At 43.7% G+C, this 21,605-nt stretch overlaps 1 protein-coding gene across 1 annotated transcript in view; it reads right to left on the reverse strand.

The window, feature by feature from the left end:
* The window catches only part of LOC126481602 (lachesin-like), a 760,765-nt gene that overhangs the window by 48,340 nt on the left and 690,820 nt on the right, over positions 1-21,605 (reverse strand). The window contains exon 9 of the mRNA XM_050105472.1: positions 11,439-11,560. Coding sequence (XP_049961429.1) covers positions 11,472-11,560 — 89 coding nt within the window. The 3' untranslated portion in view covers positions 11,439-11,471. The remainder of the gene's footprint in view (positions 1-11,438; positions 11,561-21,605) is intronic.

A 21,605-nucleotide genomic window follows, 5' to 3' on the forward strand; every position in this document is an offset into this window, starting at 1 on the left:
GTGCAAAGAAGTAATATGTTGCACGACTATACTGGGAATACATGCTGTCGGAATTTCAATAGTAAACCTCTCCGTGATGCACAACGCTTCTGTTGTAGCGTCTGCCACAGGAGACTGTTGAGGATCTTCGTAAAGCTCTTACGCTTACTAAAGGGGAACTAGCGTCGAAATGTGACGCGCCTCGTTGGATTTCTCTATCTCTTCTATTAATCCCACCTAGTTAAGATGATCAGTAGTCAAGAATAAATAGAATGAGTGTTGTATTAGCCACTTATCTCGTGGGTGCATTACATTTCTTAAAGATCCCACGAATGGAGCTTAAACTGGTATCTGTTTTTCTAAAATTTCTGCTAAGTGATCATCACACTCTGGACTATTAGTCACAGGTATTTTACGGTTGTTAGTGTTTCCAATTATTTATCACCAGTTGTGTGATCCGACTGTAATGGACTTCTTCGCCTATTAATGTATAATACGTTACATTTATTTACGTTCAAGGCCAAATGGCAATCCCTGCATCAGTCGTCCATCCTCTGCAGGTCTTCCTGTATTTTGCTGCATTCTACCGGCGCTGCAGTCTTCCTGCAAGGAATGGCATTGTCTGCCTTGTCCCATGGATGAGGGAGTAATGGATATGAGCAAGCTAACATATCAAACGAGGAAGACGCGCAATTAACTGCAGGCTTTTACTCTGTTGAAAAAAAATGCAGCAAGCTCATTCTACTAACAAGTGATGTGGCAGGTAGTTCGTCTTTGTAGAAGTGCTTGACAACTACTTCAGACCAAATAAAACGCACATATCAACAGTGAACTGTCGCATCAGTACGAAGTGTAGCCCCTCTGGCGGCAAGGCCGGCGTATATTATTACATGCAGATGATCATAGAGATGCAGGATGGCATCTTACGATAGATTGTCCCAAGCACCTAGTGCCATTATTTGCAGTTTGGCAGTGGTTCTGCCGGCTATGGAGGACAAGTAAGTTTCCACCTCACCATGTCCCATAATAATTCAATTGGCGAGATATCTAGTGCTCTTTCTGGCCAGGGCGTTTGTTGTATTCCACGAAGAGTACATTGCGTAGCAGAAGCCGTATGTTGTCGTGCGTTGTCCTGCTGAAAAGGCACATCACGTTCCCGTCGAAGAATTGGCAGTAGCTCCGCGATAACAATCTGTGATATGTTGCGGGAACTGATTACTTTACCCTGAAGAAACACCAAATGTAAGCTAGTGTTTTAATTCACCATAAAGAATAGGATGGGGGCTGCGTGCTGTGGGCGCATGCACTCCATAACAGGTCTACTCCGTACACGTGTACCCCCATCATTCACTTATTGACAGAAAATTCTTTACAGAAGACGTCAAAGCGCCACTGCGATGTCCAAGTGACATTTTCACGATACCGGAGCAGCCGTGCTTGGCGGTGTCGAGGTGTTGGTGGCTGCCTGTCCAGAGGCACATGTAATCTCAGTCTTGCTGCAAGCAGGCGGTTTAAATGGTACTCGGTGAAACAGCAGGTGTAATATGTACCCGAATTACTTCCCTGAATGATGATCGGTCGGACTACGCTGATCGAACAAAGCGTCGATCTTGATGTCCGTTTGTACTGCGGGGGCGTCCAGAAGCTGCGCAACAGCTGTGCGAATTTTCCACCAGCCACTGCTGAAAGCAGCGGCAAGCCACTGACATATTGTGCACAACATTTACAGGAGTCCGTCGATGTGTCCATACGACCAGTTCCAAATGGCTGCAGTTGTTCAACGGGAATACGTACTCGTCGGCGGGGTATGGTTGTACACTCATGCTCATAATTGCAGAATGTGGTGCCACATAACGTGGCACTACATAAAACTGGAGCTAATAGCATAGGCACAAAGGGAACACACACGACACAGATCTGTAAGTCCACGGTATTGGTGATAAGTTGAGAAAACCGTCCCGAAACACATGTGCTACAAACCGCCACTGTTCCCTGCGCATGTACCCCGACATCAGTATGGGATATGATCACCATGTACACGTTCACAGGCCGCACAACGTGTTGCAATACTCTGGAGCAGGCGGTCAAGCAGCTGCTGGGGTGTAGCCTCCCATTCTTTCACCAGTGCCTGTCGGCGCTTTTGAAGTGTCCTAGGGGTTTGAATATGTGCAGCGATACGCCGGACTAGAGCTTCCCAGACGTGCTCTATGGGGTTTAGGTCTGGAGAACAGACAGGCCACTCCATTCGCCTGATATCTTCTGTTTCAAGGTACTCCTCCACGATGGCAGCTCGGTGGGACCGTGCGTTATCATCCATCAGGAGGAAGGTGGGACCCACTGCATCCCTGAAAAGGTGGACATACTGGTGCAAAATGACGTCCCAATACACCTGACCTGTTACAGTTCCTCTGTCAAAGACATGCAGGGGTGTACGTGCACCAATCATAATCCCACCCCACACCATCAAACGATGACCTCCATACAGGTCCCTTTCAAGGATATTAAGGGGTTGGTTTCTGGTCCCTTGTTCACGCCAGATGAAAACCCGGCGAGAATCATTGTTCAGACTATACCTGGACTCGTCCGTGAATATAACCTGGGTTCACTGTTCGAATGACCGTGTACTGTGTTCTTGACACCAGGCTTTACGGGTTCTCCTGTGACCAGGGGTCAGTGGAATGCACCTTGCAGGTCTTTGGACGAATAAACCATGTCTGTTCAGTCGTCTATAGACTGTGACCGTGGAGACAACTGTTCTAGTGGCTGTAGTAAGGTCTCGAGCAAGGCTACCTGCAGTACTCCATGACCATCTATGGGCACTGATGGTGAGATATCGGTCTTCGTGTGGTGTTGTACACTGTGGACGTCCCGTACTGTAGCGCCTTGAAACGTTTTCTGTCTGCTGGAATCGTTGCCACAATCTTGAGATCACACTTTGTGTCACACGGAAGGCCCGTGCGACGACCTGCTGTGTTTGACTAACCTCCAGTCGCCCTAGTATTCTACTCCTCATAACGTCACCAATATGTGTTTTTTGAGCCATTGTCAATACAGTCACCATTAGCACATCTGAAAACATCTGCACACTTACTCGCTGCACCGTACTCTGACCTGCACCAACACACCTCTGCGTATGTGGACTGCTGCCAACACCACCGTGCGACGACCGCAGGTCAAATGCACCGCCTGGTCATACCCAGAGGTGATTTAAACCCGCAAACCGCCCACCAGAGCGTTGTTTCACCATGTATATGCATTACCCTTAATTTATGAGCATGATTGCACTATAGAATTAATGTTGCGATCGCTGTTCACCTCTAAGCTCAGGACAGTTACTGTTTGCAGAAAAAAAACAGAGGGCGCGCGGGCAAGTGCCCTGAGCGTTATCTAATCGTCGATGACAGTGACAATCGAACCACTAACACGACAACCTTTCAGTATACGAACATTATACCCTGGTGCCACTGAACACAGTTCTTGAGGATGTTGCATTTTTCTTTTCCTGCGGTGTACACTGTAAACAGTAACGACTCTGTAACATTTCCTTGAGGCAGTCTCGAAAATACATTTACATCTGTCGATTTCATTCTATTAAGGGGACACGTTCAGACCTGAATAAAAAGATGTCTGATTTCGGTGCGCGTCAAGTGGTTAAAATGCATGAGCTTTCGGCCAAGCACTCCCTGGCCATTGTTGGGTGGTATGACTGTTGATGGGCTGCTGATACACCCTTATAAGTTCTAGCGGCCGGGTATGACGTCACTGGTGTTCAGGACACTGCCGTATAGGGGCATCGCAGGCTTCACGTTCGAGGCGCCCTCTTCAACTTCACGATCGCTAGATCCCACGCCGCGCTGAGCTGTAGACCGCCTTCTCTATTAAGGGTGTTATCGGTGATTTTTATTTCGATGGCTTCTTCAGTTACACAATCCTAGAAGCAATTAGAGCAAACCACAACAGAGGTCAGCTCATGTTCAGCTGCAGCAGATTTTTCTGGGTAGCATAGGCAATAAAAACTCTCACGCTTCGTCTTGCGTTGGTCTACCGTGTGAACTGTTTGTCCGACGGAAGGTTGGACACAGTCGCAAGGTGTGTTGTAGACCCTAGGTGCTATGAGGCCTACTGCGTCTTTAACTGGTCTTTGTAAATACTGGATTTTTGACGGAAATCTGAAGGTCGATTTGTATTGTGTCTTTTCAGTAGGCAGAGTATCTTGCCCGACATGGAGCGACAGAACGGCAAGAAGCAAATTTCTTTTCCTGCTTCATGGCGATGGTCTTACTGCTACGCTTGCGTGAGATAACTTCATTTATAGACTGCGCTGAGTTTAGAGATGAACAGTTATTCCAATGTTCATCCTAGGGTGCAACCATGCCACTCACACGAGTACCTACTCCTTACGTAAGAAGCTCAGCTCATGGTGCAGGTAATAAGTGACTAACATCGTTCTCGCTCGATGTGCCAATGTCTGTAACACAGTGAGCTTCTGCGCCGGGTGACGATGGCTGATGGCATGTAAGTACAGACAGACGTACACAGTTTTTCTGTAAACGCTGTGGATAAGTCATCCACTTCATTTGCGGCGGACGAGGACGTCGAGGAAGGGCAGTGCATCGTCTGAGTGTGGCCAATGTGACATCGGACAAACAGTGCGCACTGTACAACAACCCAGGAAGTAGCCTTAGATGTTTAATAGTCGCTGGCCAGGGTGGCCGAGCGGTTCTAGGCGCTACAATCTGGAACCGCGCGACCGCTACGGTCGCAGGTTCGAACCCTGCCTCGCGCATGGATGTGTGTGATGTCCTTAGGTTGGTTAGGTTTAAGTAGTTCTGAGTTCTAGGGGACTGATGACCTCAGAAGTTAAGTCCCATAGTGCTCAGAGCCATTTGAACCATTTTTTGTTTAATAGTCTACGCTACACTGCAAAATCAACTTTAGCTGAGCATGCTCTAGAAAACGCTCATCGGATCAGATTTTAAGAAAACTCTATCGTTACTCGTACAAACTGCTTCTGTGACTGTGTAATTAAGGAAGCCATCGAAATAAAAAAATCCCTGAGAACATCCATAATCCACTACTGGCCACTAAAATTGCTACACCACGAAGATGATCGTCCACAGACGCGAAATTTAACCTACAGGAAGAAGATGCTGTGATGTGCAAATGATTAGCTTTTCAGAGCATTCACACAAGGTTGGCGCCGGTGGCGACAATTACAACGTCCTGACGTGAGGGAAGTTTCCAACCTATTTCTCATACACAAATAGCAGTTGACCGGCGTTGCCAGGTGAAACGTTGTTGTGATGCCTCGTGTGAGGAGGAGAAATGCGTACCATCACGTTTCCGACTTTGATAAAGGTCGGATTGTAGCCTATCGCGATTACGGTTTATCGTATCTACATCTACATTTATACACCGCAAGCCACCCAACGGTATGTGGCGGAGGGCACTTTACGTGCCACTGTCATTACCTATCTTTCCTGTTCCAGTCGCGTATGGTTCGCGGGAAGAACGACTGCCGGAAAGCCTCCGTGCGCGCTCGAATCTCTCTAATATTACATTCGTGATTTCCTCGGGAGGTATAAGTAGGGGGAAGCAATTTATTCTATACCTCATCCAGAAACGCACACTCTCGAAACCTGGGCAGCAAGCTACACCGCGATGCAGAGCGCCTCTCTTGCAGAGTCTGCCACTTGAGTTTGCTAAACATCTCTATAACGCTATCAGGCTTACCAAATAACCCTGTGACGAAACGCGCCGCTCTTCTTTGGATCTTCTGTATCTCCTCCGTCAACCCGACCTAGTACGGATCCCACACTGATGAACAATATTCAAGTACAGGTCAAACGAGTGTTTTGTAAGCCACCTCCTTTGTTGATGGACTACATTTTCTAAGGACTCTCCCAATGAATCTCAACCTGGCACCTTCCTTGCCAACAATTAATTTTATATGACCATTCCACTTCAAATCGTTCCGTACGCATACTCCCAGATATTTTACAGAAGTAACTGCTACCAGTGTTTGTTCTGCTATCATATAATCATACAATAAAGGATCCTTCTTTCTATGTATTCGCAATACATTACATTTGTCTAAGTTAAGGGTCAGCTGCCACTCCCTGCACCAAGTGCCTATCCGCTGCAGATCTTCCTGCATTTTGCTGCAATTTTCTAATGCTGCAACTTCTCTGTATACTACAGCATCATCCGTGAAAAGCAGCATGAACTTTCAACACTATCTACTAGGTCATTTATATATATTGTGAAAAGCAATGGTCCCATAACACTCCCCTGTGGCACGCCAGAGGTTACTTTAACGTCTGTAGACGTCTCTCCATTGAGAACAACATGCTGTGTCCTGTTTGCTAAAAACTCTTCAATGCAGCCACACAGCTGGTCTGATATTCCGTAGGCTCTTACTTTGTTTATCAGGGAACAGTGCGGAACTGTATCGAACGCCTTTCGGAAGTCATGGAAAATAGCATCTACCTGGGGGCCTGTATCTAACATTTTCTGGGTCTCATCAACAAATAAAGCGAGTTGGGCCTCACACGATCGCTGTTTCCGGAATTCATGTTGATTCCTACATAGTAGATTCTGGGTTTCCAGAAATGACATGATAAGCGAGCAAGAAACATGTTCTGAAATTCTACAACAGGTCGATGTCAGAGATATAGGCCTATAGTTTTGCGCATCTGCTCGACGACCCTTCTGGAAAACTGGAACTACCTGTGCTCTTTTCCAATCATTTGGAACCTTCCGTTCCTCTAGAGACTTCCGGTACACGGCTGTTAGAAGGGGGGCAAGTTCTTTCGCGTACTCTGTGTAGAATCGAGCTGGTATCCCGTCAGGTCCAGTGGACTTTCCTCTGTTGAGTGATTTCAGTTGCTTTTCTAGTCCATGGACACTTATTTCGATGTCAGCCATTTTTTCATTCGTGCGAGGATTTAGAGAAGGATCTGCAGTGCGGTCTTCCTCTGTGAAACAGCTTTGGAAAAAGGTGTTTAGTATTTCAGTTTAGCGCGTTTCATCCTCTGTTTCAATGCCATTATCATCCCAGAGTGTCTGGATATGCTGTTTCGATCCACTTACTGATTTAGCGTAAGACCAGAACTTCCTAGGATTTTCTGTCAAGTCGGTACATAGAATTTTACTTTCGAATTCACTGAACGCTTCACGCATAGCTCTCCTCACGCTAACTTGGACATCGTTTAGCTTCTGTTTGCCTGAGAGGTTTTGGCTGCGTTTAAATTTGCAGTGAAGCTCTCTTTGCTTTCGCAAACATTGCTGCTCGCGTTGGTCGAGAGCCAATGACTGTTAGCACAATATGGAATCGGTGGGTTCAGGAGGGTAATACGGAACGGCGCCGTGCTGGATCCCAACGGCCTCGTATCACTAGCAGTCGAGATGATAGGCATCTTATCCGCGTGGCAGTAACGGATCGTGCAGCCACGTCTCGATCCGTGAGTCAACAGATGGGGACGTTTGCAAGACAACAACCATCTGCACGATCAGTTCGACGACGTTTGCAGCAGCATTGACTATCAGCTCGGAGACCATGGCTGCGGTTACCCTTGACGCTACCTCACAGACAGGAGCTCCAGCGATGGTGTACTCAACGACGAACCCGGGTGCACGAATGGTAAAACGTCATTTTTTCGAATGAATCCAGGTTCTGTTTACAGCATCATGATGGTCACATCCGCGTTTGGCGACATCGCGGTGAACACTCATTGGAAACGTGTATTCGTCATCGCCATACTGGTGTATCACCCGGCCTGACGGTATGGGCTGCCATTGGTTACACGTCTCGGTCACCTCTTGTTCGCATTGACGGCACTTTGAACAGTGGACGTTACATTTCAGATGTGTTACGACTCGTGGCTCTACCCTTCATTCGATCCCTGCGAAACCCTACATTTCAGCAGCATAATGCACGACCGCATGTTGCAGGTCCTGTACGGGCCTTTCAGGATACAGAAAATGTTCGACTGCTGCCCTGGGCAGCACATTCTCCAGATCTCTCACCAATTGGAATCGTCTGGTCAATGGTGGCCGAGCAACTGGCTCGTCTCAATACGCCAGTCACTACTCTTGATGAACTGTGGTATCGTGTTGAAGCTGCATAGGCAGCTGTACCTGAACACGCCATCCAAGCTCTGTTTGACTCAATGCCAAGGTGTATCAAGGCCGTTATTACGGCCAGAGGTGGTTGTTCTGGGTACTGATTTCTCAGGATCTATGCACCCAAATTGCGTGAAAATCGCTAAGGTCGCAGGTTCGAATCCTGCCTCGGCCATGGATGTGTGTGATGTCCTTAGGATTAGTTAGGTTTAAGTAGTTCTAAGTTCTAGGGGACTTATGACCACAGGAGTTGAGTCCCATAGTGCTCAGAGCCATTTGAACCATTTGCGTGAAAATGTGATCACATTTTAGTTCTAGTATAATATATTTGTCCAATGAATACCCGTTTATCATCTGCATTTCTTCTTGGTGTAGCAATTTTAATGGCCAGTAGTATAGAAAATGAGACCTGCAGGTCAGTGCGGCGTGGGATCCAGTGATTGTTCAGTTGAAGAGGGCGTATCGAACGCAAAACCAACTCAGGCCCATATACACTGCTGGAAAAAAAAAAAAAATAATAATACGCCTTTTAGAGGTTTCCAATTCACTCAAGATTTATTGTTGCAACAGTGCACTTAGAGTGCACGAAATGATTACATTTACAGATCAATAGTACAAGCGACTCTGAGGTACCAGGTATCGCGCCATGTTGAAGCGCCCAGATAGTACGCAGTGTAGCCTTCACTGGTGCAATGCAGGCGCTGTCTCCGGCATTCAGTCGATCGCACAGATGGCGAATACTGTCATGCGATACGTTAAGCCACGCCTGTTCGACCTGAACGCGTAGTTCTATAACAGATGGCGGCTGACGAGTCACACGAGTCACTTCTCGTCACTTCATATCCCACACTTACGCAATTGGAGGCAATTCCGAAAATAATGCTGGCGAGGGAAGTAGCCGAGCGTCTTGCACAACACGTTGAATTTCACGGCCAATGTGTGGGGGAGCATTATGCTGGTGGGACAACACATCACCTTCCTGTTGTAAGAACAGCAGAATAACGAGTCTAAAGCCGGCGGTTGTGGCCGAGCGGTTCTAGACGCTTCAGTCCGGAACCGCGCTGTTGCTACGGTCGCAGGTTCGAATCTTGCCTCGGGCGTGGATGTGTGTGATGTCCTTGGGCTAGTTAGGTTTAAGTAGTTCTAAGCATAGGGGACTGATGACCTCAAATTTTAAGTCCCATAGTGCTTAGAGCCATTTGAACCATTTTGAACTTGCTGTTAACGCCCCCTCTAGAAACACCAAAGGTGAACAGGTGTTGTGGCTTATCGCATCCCAGACCATAGGGGTTGGGATGTGGCCAGTGTGTCTTGGACAATTCACTCTACGAAACAGTGCTCACCAGGTCTATGTCGCACATGCAAACGACCAGCGTTTACGTGCATGCCTTGCGTACAGAAAGAATCTGCTTTCATCGCCGAAGACCACGGCGTGCTCAACAAGTCTACATCATACACGCAAACAATGATCACTTGCTTGCAGGCAGAATATGCTTTCCTCGCTGCAGACCACGGCGCACGAACCTATCTTCCAAGTGATCCTCTGACAGCACCAGTCGAGCTGTGCACGTCGATGCTGTGGTGTGAGTGGAAGACGCGCTCGAAGTGTGCGTGCCCGTAGTCTCACAGCTAATAACTGGTTCACAACAGTTCGTGTTGACACGTTTGGGCTCACACGCCCTCTTATCTGTGTTGTGGTAGCTGTACTCTCTGCCACTGCTTCCCTTACAATACGGCGAACCTGGCGGGCGACTGTGCTGCATGGACGTTCAGAATCTCGTCTACGGGCTTGAGAACTTTAGAGTGATCACTGATACCAACATCGTTTCACAGCTGACACAGCACATCCATCTTACGTGACAATTCTCCGAAAGGACCATTTCACCAATCGGAAGGCCAAAATTTGACTCCTTTCGAACTCAGTCAGTCGGCTATAGGAAGCATTAGTGTGTCTCCGTGGCACGATTACTTGCTTGCTTCACAGGTCTGCACCACACTGAGCCTTTTGGTTCTGAGCATTTCCTGTTAAAGGGTAGACACAGACAGCGCTCTGTTTGCTATACCATTACCCTATCTGTTGGCAGACGACGTTGAAATCTTAATCAGTACATCTACCATGTGCTGCGAATACATAGAAAGAAAGATCCCATACCGTTTAGCTACAATATAGTTGGTCAGCAACTGGAAGCAGTTAATTCCATAAATTATCTGGGAGTGCGCATTAGGAGTGATTTAAAATGGAATGATCATATAAAGTTGATCGCCGGTAAAGCAGATGCCAGACTGAGATTCATTGGAGGAATCCTAAGGAAATGCAATCCGAAAACAAAGGAAGTAGGTTACAGTATGCTTGTTCGCCCACTGCTTGAATACTGCTCAGCAGTGTGGGATCCGTACCAGATAGGGTTGATAGAAGAGATAGAGAAGATCCAACGGAGAGCAGCGCGCTTCGTTACAGGATCATTTAGTAATCGCGGAAGCGTTACGGAGATGATAGATAAACTCCAGTGGAATACTCTGCAGGAGAGACGCTCAGTAACTCGGTATGGGCTTTTGTTGAAGTTTCGAAAACACCGAGGAGTCAAGCAGTATATTGCTCCCTCCTACGTATATCTCGCGAAGAGGCCATGAGGATAAAATCAGAGAGATTAGAGCCCACATAGAGGCATACCGACAATCCTTCTTTCCACGAACAATACGAGACTGGAATAGAAGGGTGAACCGATAGAGGTACTCAAGGTACCCAGCGCCACACACCGTCAGGTGGCTTGCGGAGTATGGATGTAGATGTAGATGTACTATCTCCCAGGTGACATATGCCATCATCGGATAAAAATCTACGTCGTCTTTCCAGGTATTCTAATTTTTTTCCTGGCGTGAGCATCAGTGACGTCACAGCAGGCGGTTAGAGGACGTAAGGAAGCACTAGCAACTCATCAACAGTCATTCCATTTGACAATGACCAAGGAGTGTCAAGTCGAAAGCTCGTCGCGTTTTAATCACTTGACGCGGCTAGAAGTCCGAGGACAATTATTCGATGATACTGCTGCGGGGCTTTGCATTCTTACTTTTTGTGTGTTGTCTGTCCAGGAAGTCCGATACTCACTAAGTTCGTATTTTGTTCGCTAAGCTACTGTGCTGAACTCCAATAAATGCATTTCGGAAGTCAAGGAACACCGCATCAACTTTATCGTCGATGTCTACGGCGCTGTGTCATTCATAGACGAACATAACGAGATGTGTTTCACACGATCTCTGTTTCGTAATACAGCTACTCGTTTCTGATGGTCTTGCCTGTATGCCACCTGCATTGTGGCGCTAGGGTATGATATTACCTGCAGTGACGCAACGCTGGTGATGGTGCGGTTTCAGTGCAGGCAGCGGACGGCCAGCATCGCCAGCAGCGGAGACCCCAGCAGCAGCGCGGCGCCAGACGGCTGCGACTGGCGCCAGTCACCTGCGCAAAGACACACCACACCACTGCTGGCAGCGTCACACGTCGCCAACACGGCACAATTTGCAAAGTATGTCAATGCACAACGTAAAAGTTGAAGTTGTGCAGGAAGGCTACAGTAAACATCCCACTCAATATCGCGCAGTTTCTTCAGATTCTGTATTTCAGAGCCGAAATATTAAAAATCAGGTGTTTTGAATCATCCTTTTTGTATTAGATTATTAGATATAAATTAAGGCAGAACAATGTGAGAAACAAGCGTTAATACGTTAATTGACGTATGAGTGGTTTCAAATGGAACCACTGTGCATGAAATGTCATTACTATTGGTGGCAAGATACAATGCTGTTCCTTTGTGGATAGGCATAGGGCTACTTGACAGAGAGTACCCATTTAATTCTGTGAGGTTCTTTCTTTGTGCTACAGTGTGCACAGTGTCTTGAGGCTCCATGTATTGGTAGATGCTTTTGCTTTGTTATATGTTTCTCAACTGGAACAACAATTTTACATATTTTTTGCTAATGGTTCGAATGATGTACTTGGACGTCCAGGACTTTCTGATTATTCTGGAATACTATTTGTTGTTATAGCACACTGCCCTAAATCTAGATAATTGTCTTCAGCTAACACATCTGTCAATGTCTGAGTCGGCAACAAAAAAAAAAAAAAAAAAAAAAAAAAAAATCACTTCCAAAAGGCACCCGAAAATTTTCCTTTATTCTGCGAGAGTGCATTGTCTGAAACTGGAAATACAACAATATGTCACAGCTAGTCATGTTGCCTTAGATCCACAGTGGTTTCAAAAGGAACCACGATATTAACAACGAAAATAAATACATAAATTTAATTATTATCGCAATATACAGGATATAAAATTGAGCAGGACAGATTTTGCACCTAATCCATACACAAAACATGTGTTATAGTGACGAATTGAATCATAATTTGAAAACAAAGACAATCGTGCAGCCATTGCCAAAATGGCTCCTACGTTTGCTCATCTAAAGGCTAAGATTTGAAACATATGACGTAGTTCTAGCTCCAGCTGCTAGTGGGTAGCACATATTGGAGACATATACGGATGTAGCTACTGTGAATAATAAGAAACGAGCAAATCCTAGGTGGCTGTTTGATCTTCACGAAACAACCCGAAAGATGAATAACACTGAAGCATGTCACTCACAATCAGTGCTACGTATACCAAGTATATCGGAAAAGAGACTTCACTTTCAGCATATAGTGTCCCACCGAAAGATGGCATACGTTGATGCTTTGAAAGTGCGTAGATTTCTCCAGTCTGTACGTAACTAAAATACTAATATACAGGGCGTTCGGAAATTCCCGTTACAAATTTCTCAGACTTGTAGAGAGGACAGAGCTCATAACATTTTATATAGGAACCTGTGTCCGGAAGCGTTTCGTTTCCGTTCTAGGACAGTTTAAATTCAGATATGAAACTCATCTACTCTTGCTTGAGGAATTGGATTAGGCTTGACACCGTAAAATTATTAGGTAACAATCCGAAAGGAAACAAACGAAACATCCATTTATTACTTAAGCACAATTGTTTGTGTTAACCCTTAAACATTATGTGTTTCAATTATTCTAAAACAGAAAAGAACCCAGCATACCATACGTACTGAACGTTATGTTTAAATGTTAATACAAACAAATGTGCTTAAATGATAAATGAATGTTTCCTTTTATATTGTTACGTAGTAATTTTACTGCGTCACACATGATTCAATGCCTTAAGCAGAATTAGATGAGTTAAACAACTGAATTGAAACCATCGTAGAACGGAAATGGTACGTTTCTGGACATGGCTTCCTAATCAAAATGTTATGTACTCACTCCCCTCTACAAGTCCTAGAAGCCTGTAACGGGAATTTCCGAACACATGTAGCAACATTACCTGTTGTAACACCGTAATTGATACTGTAAATATTTGTACTGATTAATTCTGTTCAGTGTCAAGTATGTATTTTTCACTATATAATATCTTTGACCTATTGTAATGAAGTGGAAAGTTGTGTAAAATGCTTTCGCTTTACTATTTAAATTCTTTGTATTAATTAGAGGAAAATGTTATATAATTATGTGGCTTTTGTGTTGACATGTTATGTACTTAAATATTAAGATTTTTTAAAAAGATATTTATTTACAGATATATACAAGCTGGTTCATACCTAGGGACTTGCAGTGAATAAAATGAAAAGTTGCAGTATTTCCCATTTGCAACGGAAGTGAGTTGGCACGCGCCAAAAAGTGGTTGGCGCGGGCTAAAAGGTGGCTGTGGAGCTCAGTCTGGGCGCCAAGTGAGAGAGCCCAGTCAGTCGGCAGCTAGCCACTGGACAAGTCTGGTCTGAGCAGCAATATAGTGAACTGCGCAAGTGCCGAGGATGGCATCCAGTACATGGATTAATACGGAAAGGCCTCGGATGTGTGCACGGCTATAAAATTGGGCTTTATCAATGGAAAAGGCTCTAATGTTGGAAATGTCGTCGCCAAGAAGAAGACAATAGAGCCAATTACATCCAGAGGAGAGACCAGAAGCCGTTATGCACTCGCCACCGATATTGTGCAATCACTTTGGCAGTTATAAGAGGTCAGTACATTTAAGTGTTGTTTAATTTGCAATAATCAGGCAAATTATGTGAAACTTGTGTCCGATCCTTGATTTGGTTTCTCTCACGATACCTCTTAGGATCCACTCCACATAAATACTGACATCCGACAATCGTCTGTTTTAAAAACTGATGAAAATGAATATTTGTTTATTTGCGTAATTCTGAATGCAAAAAGATATATAGAAATACTGTGGGTTTCATTGAAATCAAGGGAGGTTGTTAACATTGCATTTCTGAAAACCTCCATAATGTTTGATTTGCTTTAATTCAAAGTATTTGTTCTTCAAAGATTAACTGCATTTAATTCTGTCAGTGACAATTGCTGGTTGTGCTAATGGCAAAAAGAAGCACGTTATTTTGAGGTTAGTTAGAGTAAAATGCATTTAAAGTCACACTTGAGATCCTGTATAAAAGATCACCGGCATTAACTGTTTTAAAAGTCCTGCAAGGTGAGTGAAATTTGTGAAAGAGTAATACCTAAATTTTCATCTTACAAATGGTCTCAGAAAAGTGTGTTTAGTTTGCTTTATGGTATTGGACAGTTTAAGGGTCCCCAATTTTGAGTTACTTAAAATGAATAAACCTGCTTGAATAATGAATATAATAACTGCAGTTGAAATTAATTTTGAATTTTGTGTATTTTGTGTGATGAAATTTGGAAAGCCAGTTTGAGAGTCCCTAACAACAATTTTGTTTATTGAAGAAAAAGTTATTGTAATTGCCCTTATCCATAAAAATAGAAACAATATTTCTTCTAGTTGAAAATGCACGATATTACTTCTTAATGAGTGTAAAAATCCTATTGCAAGTGACTTTTAATTATGTTTGCATTATTTGGAAAGTAACTGTTGGAATAGGACTAAGGCCATGTACATTTCTACATAGTTTGATTTTTTACTTTCATAACTTTTGGTGATCACATAATTCATATATAACAAAGTAATTACTATTGGGAAGAAATATGCTGTTAACTGTTTCTGTGAGAACTTGCATATACTATTTATAACTGCTGGTGTTCACTGTATCACTTATCTGATTAGAGTAGAGTTTCATTGCATTTCTCTGGGGAAGAAGTAATGCTAGCTTTCCTTTACCAAAATTCAATACAGATTCTTTAAAAGTACTGTTTATATTACTATGACTAATTAGGCTGGCGACCGTATTTTATTTAGGTAAACTTGCCTACTTAAGATATTTTCCAAATTTCAATCTTTAGCTATCTGGTTTCTACTGTTATATTAAATTCAGGTTCGATAATCCAAATCCATTAGGTAACTCACGGTCAGTTTACTTAAATTCTCCCAGGGTGTAACATTTACTACTGCAACGTAATGACATATTGGTAATACACGTTGTGTCAGCATAACAAACGGCGCAGTATAGTGTTGTATTTGGCTTTTCCCGTTATAGTACTATCTATTGAGCAGTAAGTGTTGTACTGTATCACTTTATATATTTTTTAAGAAACCGGTTCTGCAAAATTTAACGAACTGGAGTTTAGAGGTTTTCATTGCCTAACATCGATATGTAAATGAAAATCAATTGCTCCTTTTCAAGCTCACCCCGAAAAGCGTTGTGTATGCATTACATTTCAGTCGTTGTTCCACTGATTTGTATTTTGGGTGAAGGACATACAATACTCGTTCTACCATTCAGATCACAATAATAACTAGATTCGAAAGCTAAGATTTTTATTTTTTATTTTTAAGAACACAAATGTAAATCTGACTGTTGAATAACTTCCTCTTAATTTTTTTTTTCGAGCACGTGCACCTCCTACAGGCACAACTTCTCAAAGTCTCAGATGGTCTCTAAGACGCATATCCTAAGAGCTACCAGCTCTGCTTCGTCTTCGATGCTGTGGAAGTAATTTGGTCTAGTGCAAGCTCTCTGCTTCACATATTTTGAGAAGTGTTAGTATGGACAAAAATAGAAAAAGATGTCCAGTAAACATGTGCTCTGAAACGCACACCTTAAGAGCTATGAGCACTTCTTCATCTTCGCTACTGTGAAGCACATCTCTTCTATGGAGCAAGTGCGCATAGCTCTTGAGGTATGCGTTTTTAGAGCCCATGTTTACTAGTTTTTTTAAATTCTAGTGTGGTGTACCTTCAGCTGCATGCGTTGACTCCATTAATTATGATACACGATCTGTACCGAGGAGACTTTAAAGCCTAACACAGTTTCCTTTTCAGAATCCTCTAAGACAAGTTCTTCTGCGAAAGGGCATACTTTATAACGACGTCAGGGGTGAATCGTAGTCATACAGAGGCAAAATAATACTTTAGATAATTAGTCCTGTCTATGATACTCTGAATGAGCAACTGGAGAAAATTTATCAGACATTTACGAAAATGAGCAGCAAGGCGATTATAAGCTGATTCTTCAATAACAATGACTTGGCTGACTGTCAGATGGGTGTGTGTGTTTCAATACAATTGCCTGGCTAACGGTGTCATAAGACACCATCCTCAAATTCTTTCATTTTTTTTTTTTTGGCACTAAGAGGGGGGGGGGGGGGGCAATTTAAGGTAGACTGTTCGTGGTTTACACGGTTCTCTGGTAATTGGTAGTCCATCACGAAACGAACGGCGATAAATTCATGGGAGATGTGTTTTCTTGCTGTTAACGACACCAGTTCTGCGTGTGCTATTCGTTTTGCCTGTCGCCGCTGTGTATGGTGTAGCCGCTGAAAAAAAAAAACAACATAGGATAACTTAAGCTTTTGTTGTTACTGATGTCGTATTTGGATCATTTGTGCTAAAGTATATTGAAAGAGACAGATAATGTGTAACATGTTTAGGAGCAGTTGAGTGATATTGTAGCCCAGAGATTTTTTTGTATACGCAAAACGAATTTGGTTTACAAACCTGAAGAAAGCTACTGTAGACATTGTTTTCGGATAGTTCCGAAAGGGTAGATTATCGAACGGAAGAAAAAAAAATGTACCTTATTTCGGAGTGTTTATATGTAGAGGACTTAGTCTCGAAATAGCCGAGAGATCAGAGTGTCTTTCCGCTTGCACACAAGCGTTTGTGCGCGGCCCACGTGCCATTTGGAATGCGATCGACCGTTCCTGGTGTATTCCTGACGCGCGTGGTTTGCCAGTATCTATTCAAGAAGAGAAGGCCTTCGGTAGTAGACGTTTGCGAGGGAGTGGTCAATTGACACGCTCACCGAAGATCAATAGGTTGAAGGCGAGACTCTGTGTGGTTAGCTGTCCATGCCCTACTCAATGATTCTCAGCATCCGGAACTTAAGACCAGAAAAAGAGGGGCCAAACATCGTTTTACTGGAAGTTAAATGTTTTACTTATGCTCGAAGTATGTAGGTAGCTGAAATCCGTAAAGTTATTTTCGAACGAATTATGAATTGTCTGTTCTGCATGTAGAAAATGGAAAAGGATATTTTTATTGTCAAATTGATCTTAATCCAAAAGGAGCTTCTATATAAAGTTAATTTCTAAAAGCAGACGAAGGACTAATTGATCCGTAAAAGTTACTTAAGTATTGCCAACTATTGTGAAGTGAGATATGCGGAAGGTTCAAGAGGGTACAGGCAAGGTCGACGGCGGAACTAATTAAAAACCAAAAAAAGCTATTTCTGCAGAGAAGCCTGCGGGATTCAAATTTGTATTTTCATTTGAAGTGACATCCTAGTGCTGTTATTTTGATAATGTTTCCTATTTATTTGATAGGAATGGGATAGACAGTAATTGACTGATATTGGATTTACAAATTTCTAGTTTTGCGAGGTTCATCGTGTGCAGAGTCCCATGTAGATTTTGCTCTAATAGTTGCCTCTCCTATGTATTTTCAGTTCATCATCTTCTTTTGTAGAGACGTTTCATACTTAATTGTGAATTAGATTGCTGAAGACAAATGTGAAATCCATAATTTAAAAGTAAAGAAAAATCGTAATAGGAAACGTTATATGAGCACCCAGTTGGCTCCGTTGGAAACGCAGTTTCAGCAAGGAGAGTCGTCAACGGTGATACCAACTCTGACTGTCTGAGAGCTCAGGATGCCATATTTTCACCTATCGTGGGTTCACTGCGGCTTGAGCTGTTTGTGCGGTGTTAGTAGACAGATTATAATCTTCAAAATGGCATAATTATTTGCAAACATTAGCATCCACAAAGAGGGAGGGGGCGAGCAAGAATCTGTGGTAGAATTTTTTTAATTTCAAAATTCTCACTTATTTCTAGAAATGATAGTCTGTGATTCTGCTCAGTTGCATACAACAGGTAACAAAGTGGCTTTCGTGAATACAACATTGTTTGGTTATCAGATTGTTTACGGGCAGTTATACCGTCGTCTTGTCATGACAGCGGTTTAGGCGTTGTTTGAAATCTCGGGTGACACGAATATTTGCAGAACATAGCCGAAACAGAGTATCCGATGTTTTTTACGTCGCTTTCTTGTACAGCCGTTAATGATCTATAGACAGGAGTAGTTCCAACACCTAACACATGGCTGCAACATATCCGCCCGAAACCCATCCCCATTTCCTACAAGAACAGTCCGTCACTTGCCCACACTTTAACCTCAACACTAAGTTTGCGTTTGACCCGTAAAGGCTTCCTGGGACTTCATTCTGTTTTACACAGTAAAACGATCGATCATAGTAGAGTGTGAAAACACGGTCACGCTATTAAAGTTGTATTCACCTAGACTTCATCCGCCACATATCATACAAGAACGCGATTTAATATCGCACTGTAATCCGATTCTGACCTATGTTGAAAGTTTCAGGTCTCTAGGTGATCGGGAAGTTTGTATAAAATCAATTGAAAAATTTTCACTGAACAGACAGGAGAAGACAGACAAGAAATTACCCTAATAAAGACGGATTAAAAGTGAAGAAACGCAGTAATAGAGGACTGTGAAAGCTAAGTTGAAAGCCAGAATTCGCAATGGCGGTTTATGGAAACCATCAAATTAATCCTATCCACGAGAAGTGAGTATTTTGTGCTGTGATATGCCATCAGTAATATCCAAACCATAACCCGCTCGTGTACGGTAATTCATGAAGCCCTAACTTCAAGATAAGGTGGCGAGCTTGACCCAGATCCAATTCGTGTTCTGGATTGACAACCATAGGATTGCCCACTGGCTATCTGGATGTCCTTTTCACGAAGTTTCCAACCTTCGTTTAGGCAAATGCTACGCTGCTCCTCAAATTACGCCTCAGAGGGTATGATACAAACCAAATACATTGCTACACGAACGAAGTTTACACGATTCATACACAGATGGTCCACAGGACCTAGCGTTACCTTGACGACTGTGGTGTCATGACGGATATATGGCACCAAAATTAAATAACAAAAAATTTGCCAAAACTTGTAAAAATGGACCCTGCACTATGTGGGATAAACCGCTAGGAAAGAAAAAAAATGTCTAACCACTAATATTTCAGAGTATCTACTATCCTTCAAAGCCTTGCCAATGTTGTGTTATACACTACTGGCCATTAAAATTGCTACACCACGAAGATGACGTGCTACAGACGCGAAATTTAACCGACAGGAAGAAGATGCGGTTATATGCAAATGATTAGCTTTTCAGAGCATTCACACAAGGTTGGCGCCGGTGGCGACACCTACAACGTGCAGACATGAGGAAAGTTTCCAACCGATTTCTCATACACAAACAACAGTTCACCGGCGTTGCCTGGTGAAACGTTGTTGTGATGCCTCGTGTAAGGAGGAGAAATGCGTAACATCACGTTTCCGACTTTGATAAAGGTCGGATTGTAGCCTATCACGATTGCGGTTTATCGTATAGCGACATTGCTGCTCGCGTTGGTCGAAATCCAATGACTGTTAGCAGAATATGGAATCGGTAGGTTCAGGAGGGTAATACGGAACGCCGTGCTGGGTGCCAACGGCCTCGTATCACTAGCAGTCGAGATGAGAGGCATCTTATCCGCATGGCTATAACGGATCGTGCAGCCACGTCTCGATCCCTGAGTCAACAGATGGGGGCGTTTGCAAGACAACAACCATCTGCACGAACAGTTCGACGACGTTTGCAACAGCATGGACTATCAGCTCAGAGACCATGGCTGCGATTACCCTTGACGCTGCATCACAGACAGGAGCGCCTGCGATAGTGTACTCAACGACGAACCTGAGCGCACGAATGGCAAAACATCATTTTTTCGGATAATCGAGGTTCTGTTCATCTACATCTACATTTATACTCCGCAAGTCACCCAACGGTGTGTGGCGGAGGGCACTTTACGTGCCACTGTCATTACCTCCCCTTCCTGTTCCAATCGCGTATGGTTCGCGGGAAGAACGACTGCCGGAAAGCCTCCGTGCGCGCTCGAATCTCTCTAATTTTACATTCGTGATCTCCTCGGGAGGTATAAGTAGGGGGAAGCAATATATTCGATACCTCATCCAGAAACGCACGCTCTCGAAACCTGCCGAGCAAGCTACACCGCGATGCAGAGCGCCTCTCTTGCAGAGTCTGCCACTTGAGTTTGTTAAACATCTCCGTAACGCTATCACGGTTACCAAATAACCCTGTGACGAAACGCGCCGCTCTTCTTTGGATCTTGTCTACCCCCTCCGCCAACCCGATCTGGTACGGATCCCACACTGATGAGCAATACTCAAGTATAGGTCGAACGAGTGTTTTGTAAGCCACCTCCTTTGTTGATGGACGACATTTTCTAAGGACTCTCCCAATGAATCTCAACCTGGTACTCGCCTTACCAACAATTAATTTTATGTGATCATTCCACTTCAAATCGTTCCGCACGCATACTCCCAGATATTTTACAGAAGTAACTGCTACCAGTGTTTGTTCCGCTATCATATAATCATACAATAAAGGATCCTTCTTTCTATGTATTCGCAATACATTACATTTGTCTATGTTAAGGGTCAGTTGCCACTCCCTGCACCAAGTGCCTATCCGCTACAGATCTTCCTGCATTTCGCTACAATTTTCAAATGCTGCAACTTCTCTGTATACTACAGCATCATCCGCGAAAATCCGCATGGAACTTTCGACACTATCTACTAGGTCATTTATATATATTGTGAAAAGCAATGGTCCCATAACACTCCCCTGTGGCACGCCAGAGGTTACTTTAACGTCTGTAGACGTCTCTCCATTGATAACAACATGCTGTGTTCAGTTTGCTAAAAACTCTTCAATCCAGCCACACAGCTGGTCTGATATTCCGTAGGCTCTTACTTGTTTATCAGGCGACAGTGTGGAACTGTATGGAACGCCTTCCGGAAGTCAAGAAAAATAGCATCTACCTGGGACCGTGTATCTAATATTTTCTGGGTCTCATGAACAAATAAAGCGAGTTGGGTCTCACACGATCGCTGTTTCCGGAATCCGTGTTGATTCCTACATAGTAGATTCTGGGTTTCCAAAAATGACATGATACTC

The sequence above is a fragment of the Schistocerca serialis genome, chromosome 1, assembly GCF_023864345.2.
Source record: "Schistocerca serialis cubense isolate TAMUIC-IGC-003099 chromosome 1, iqSchSeri2.2, whole genome shotgun sequence".
NCBI lineage: Eukaryota > Metazoa > Arthropoda > Insecta > Orthoptera > Acrididae > Schistocerca > Schistocerca serialis.